Source organism: Typha angustifolia, chromosome 3, assembly GCF_048772165.1.
Source record: "Typha angustifolia cultivar Huaian chromosome 3, ASM4877216v1, whole genome shotgun sequence".
In the NCBI taxonomy this organism is placed as follows: Eukaryota; Viridiplantae; Streptophyta; class Magnoliopsida; order Poales; family Typhaceae; genus Typha; species Typha angustifolia.
In genome coordinates this window covers 4,770,156-4,774,970 of record NC_133241.1, presented here as the reverse complement: position 1 = coordinate 4,774,970, position 4,815 = coordinate 4,770,156, and the positions used below count along the sequence as shown (strand labels likewise).

The 4,815-nt window shown below is 38.9% G+C and overlaps 1 protein-coding gene across 1 annotated transcript; it reads left to right on the top strand.

The window, feature by feature from the left end:
- The first annotated feature begins 302 nt into the window (after nucleotides 1-302).
- Nucleotides 303-2,346, top strand: LOC140758396 (pentatricopeptide repeat-containing protein At3g48250, chloroplastic). The gene has a single exon (XM_073094535.1). The coding sequence runs from the start codon at nucleotides 392-394 to the stop codon at nucleotides 2,150-2,152; it is 1,761 nt and encodes a 586-aa protein (XP_072950636.1). The 5' UTR covers nucleotides 303-391; the 3' UTR covers nucleotides 2,153-2,346.
- Nucleotides 2,347-4,815: the final 2,469 nt, after the last annotated feature.

Below are 4,815 nucleotides of genomic sequence, written 5' to 3'. Positions count from 1 at the left end.
GCTGACATAAATAAAAAATAAAAAGATAAAATGTACAAGTAAAATATAAAATGTAAAAGATAATCTATACCAAGTTTGTCTTCTATCATATCAATTACTTGTTGAAGCCCTAGGTAGTAGGTAACTTAGGTATATGGGTGCGATGGTATGCTTCATCAACTAGGCCCCATATTTGTACATAGTACCCAAATTGCTCAGAGCCCAAGCCTATACATTCGGGCCCAGCCCATCCCACCCCACCCCACCTCACCGGCTCACCCCACCAATACCCTACTAAGGTATACAGGAGCCACAGAGCAGAACTTAGAACTCCTCCTAAAACCCTACAATTCCAAGTTCCACCTTCTAAAGTCTCACAGTCCCAACCTCGAACACTTAACAGGCACCGAATATGCTTCCTTCTTCATCCACCCGCGTCCGCCTCCTCCTCCTCAACTCCCTCCTCCGCTCAACCCCACTCCCTCTTCTCAAATCCTTCTCAGTCATCTCCTCCCCCAATCTAGAAGCTTCCGACATCCCAATCCCCACCTCCCCACCCACCCAGGAATCCATCCTCTACGTCCTCAAGAAGCTCGAACAAAAGCCCCAGAAGGCTTTGTCCTTCTTCAACTGTGTCACCACCCAACACAGCTTCGAGCCGGGCTCACCCACCTACAACCTCATGCTAAGAATCCTCGGCCACAAGAACTGGATGAAGGATTTCTGGGCCTTCCTCAAATCCATGGACGAAACCGGCCACGGCGTCGACCACGGCACCTTCCTCACCCTCCTTTCCAATTTCAAGAAGGAGAAGCTGACCGCCGAGTGCGCCGTGCTCTCCCAATTCTATGCCCAGTCGAAGGAGAAGGCCGGGTCCGATGCTGCCGTCCAAGATGCCGTAAATGTCGTTCTTGGTTCGGAGGATTGGAAAGAGGGGGCTGAGAAGAAGTTGGCGGATGTAAAGCTACCGCTTTCGGAGATCGTCGTCGCTAAGGTCCTTCGGGAAGTCCGCGATCACCCATTAAAGGCTTTAAACTTCTTCCAGTGGGCCGGGCGGAGGCCGGGGTATAAGCACGGGTCGGTGGCGTACAATGCGATGGTTCGCGTTCTTGGCCGGAAAGAATCGATAGAGGAATTCTGGAGCTTGATTCAGGAGATGAAAGGGGAGGGGCATGACATGGATATAGACACGTACATCAAGCTCTCCCGGCAGTTCCAGAAGTGTAAGATGACGAATGAGGCGGTGGAACTTTACGAGCTGATGATGGATGGGCCTTACAAGCCGGCAATTCAGGACTGCGGCGTTCTTCTTCGGCGTATCGCGATCAGTGGGACGCCCGATCTCGATTTGGTCTTTAGGGTCGTTAGGAAGTACGAGGCCACAGGGTATTCTCTGTCGAAGGTTGTGTATGATGGTATTCATAGGTCTCTGACGAGCATGGGGAGATTCGACGAAGCAGAGGAGATCCTGAAAAAGATGAGGCTTGAAGGATATGAACCAGATAATATCACTTACAGCCAGTTGGTCTATGGGCTCTGTAAAGCTAAGAGACTGGAGGAGGCTTGCAAGGTTTTGGATGAAATGGAAGATGCTGGCTGTGTTCCTGATCTCAAGACTTGGACTGTTTTGATTCAAGGGCATTGTACAGCTGGAGAGGTGGATAAGGCCTTAGAGTGTTTGGCAAAGATGATTGAGAAAAATTGTGAAGCAGATGCCGATGTTTTGGATGTTTTAGTGAAAGGCTTGTGTGGTGCGAACAAGGCAGATGGTGCTTATACATTTTTTGTCGAAATGGTCGAGAAAGGTCGGTTGCGACCTTGGCAAGCTACTTATAAGTATTTGATTAAAGAGTTACTGAGTGTAAAAATGCTTGAAGAGGCATTGAAGCTTCTTAGTTCGATGAAGAGCCACAAATTTCCTCCTTTTGCTGATCCTTTCCCTCCCTACATATCCAAGTTTGGGACAATTGAAGATGCTAGAGTATTTTTTAAAGCTTTAACAGTGAGTAACTATCCATCATCAACAGCATACCTGAATGTCTTCAAATCATTTTTTAATGAAGGTAGATATACAGAGGCCCAAGATTTGCTCTTCAAATGCCCTCATCATATCCGTAAGCATGCTGACATCTCTGAGCTTTTTGGTTCTATCAAAGGTGAGAGTGTTGCTTGAATTTAGTGCATTATTTTCTCACGGTGATGAATGCCAGATGTATGTCTGAATGTAGTCGTTTAATATCTTGTGTGTTGCATATTACACAATGGATTGTAAAGTTCAGTGGCAATACTTTATTGATCCATAAGAAAATGGAGGTTTTTCCTTTGGCAATTTAATTTTTCAGTTAAGAGAACAAATTTTCTTCTAAATGATGTCTCAAAGAAAAATGTCTTAGGATATTTGACATTGTCTAGGAGTCTGGAAGATCAGCTTTCTGATCCAAGTGATATGGGAGCTAATTCCTTAATTTTTTAGTTTGAGGAATTTTCCTGATAGATAAGGCTCATATTCCAGTATGAAGGCCAATAATGAGATTGGTATTTTGTTGTTTTGCCGAACTTCTTGAAGTTAAATCTGTTAATCTGCAATCTGAAAGAGTTTAATTGAGCATCAATATTTCTCTATAATTTACTATGAATAATTAACATTATGACAAACTTTGCTTATTTAACAGCTCTAGTTCTTGAGTGTGAGTAATTTGTATGCAACATATATTTATATATGGCATATTATGAATAGTAGTTTCCTGTGACTTATATTGTTGATGCTTCTCTAATTGTTGTTATTCTTAGGTTCTTAGCAGTATATTTTTTATATCTAATGCATCAAATATTTTATTGAAAAGTAACTCTTCTTATAAGATTCTCTTGGGTGGTTGTCATTCTCTTACAATCATGGTGAACATTGTGGCAAATTTCTAGTGGAATTTGGATATTTGACAAATTTTAAAGGATGAATGGAAGCTTCCTCTCATCCAGTAATGGTAAGGAATCCTCTTTATAAAGCTGAAAATATAGTTAAGTTGCATCTTTTCATAGGTTCCAGATGGAACGTGGAACTCAAATGGAATTGAATTTATACTCTATAATAACCATACCACTAAGAATGTAAGAGGAATTCACGACCATATTGTATAAAATATATTCCTTGATTTAGAGAAGATCTTTTAGATTTCAACAAGCTTGTTGTCTTAAGCGATCAGTTTGTTCATTTAATTGGTAGAGTATGATTTGAATTTCAGTAACTCTTCTGAGAACACTTGATTTAAGTTTCCAATTAGAACATCTACACATATCATATGACCAACTAATATCTTTTGATATGTTAATGTAGTTGATTATTGATTCTATCAATGTTTTAAAAAAGCGGCACTGGTGTGGGGGTGGTCAAGCCATTGCATAGCGTGAATATTGTAATGAGGTTGCATGTGTGATATCCATGAAAGAGAGCTTATCACAAGCTATGAAACATGGATACATGTTTGCTCAATATGCGTATTCAATATGTATCACATATGGATAGGGGTTGAATATGTTGTGGATACGTATTTGATGCTCCTATAGAGTATCCAACATAAAAATAAAATAAAATAATGATTGACAAATGATCAATAAGGAAGGATACAGGGTACGGCTTTAAGAAGCTTGCATTATATATAGGTCGAATATGTTGTGGATATTGGATACATATCCGATACTCTATGGAGTTTAAAAATAAAATAAACTAATTATCGAATAATTAATCAATACGAAAGGATATGCCTATGGGATATGGCTTTAAGAAGCTAGGTTTTAGCGGGTTGAGGGTTTGGGTCAGTTAAGTTACATGGTCTCGATAAGGGGACTATGCAGCTTGTTGCACTATGATTCTGAAAGGAGGTTTTGGTGGTTTTTGCTGTTGCCTTGGCAGAGAGGTGCACCGACCGCTCTGCTAACCAGCAATGTAGTTGACACAAGGCGAGTCTTAAGCTAATGAGAAAGGAGAGAGAGAGAATCTCACAAGAGTAGAGAGCCTACTTGCTCCTCCTTTCTTCTTGGTCTGATTCTTCTTTTCTTTACTTCTCTTCTTTTTCTTTAATACATTCATCAATTGATAATAGTTTAATAATTAAAATCAACCTAATTGGATGTAAAATGAGGAAGAGAATCAACGACTTCATTTGCCGGCACAAAAATAACATGAGAATCTTGCATCAGATATGGTTGATACTTAATGTGCATTGTAATATTTCACATATTTTTCATACAAATATGGAGTTTGCAATTCTCGTATGATGTGATATGTATATTGAACATGCATGGAAACGAATGATACATGCACACCGTAGCCATATGCAAGTTGTGAATATGTATCATAGGTGCACTGTATTTTTTAATTTGTGGAAAATTTTGGAAAAAATCTAAATGTTGAAATTTTAGCTAAGAAGCATAAAATTTTGGTTCAAATATAATCATATAGAGTCGATCTAATATGTTCATTTAGCAGCAATTTTGACCTAATTTGAATGAATTTGACATATTAATTTTGGATTCCTTAAAATTTGGTGAAAATTTTTCTGGAAAATAAAATTTTGCTTTAATTCCTATGTTTTAAAAAGTACTTTTTAATAGATCTAGCACCAAAATACTAAAAATATGTAATCTAGCACAATTGAGCTAGATCCATTATTTGTAATTCCAAATTAGTTTTTAAATGTAAAACAAGAAAAAACTAAAGAGAACGAAAAAAATTTACCTTTTGATGGGATTTGAAGAAGAAATCTTGAATTATTCCTTAATCTTCCCTCTTTCTCCTCCCTTTCACCTTCTCTCATTTCCACTTTTATTTTTAGTAAAGTG

What these genes read in the sequence shown, in the direction of transcription:
- LOC140758396 (XM_073094535.1), top strand. Translation starts at nt 392, where the DNA reads ATGCTTCCTTCTTCATCCACCCGCGTCCGCCTCCTCCTCCTCAACTCC.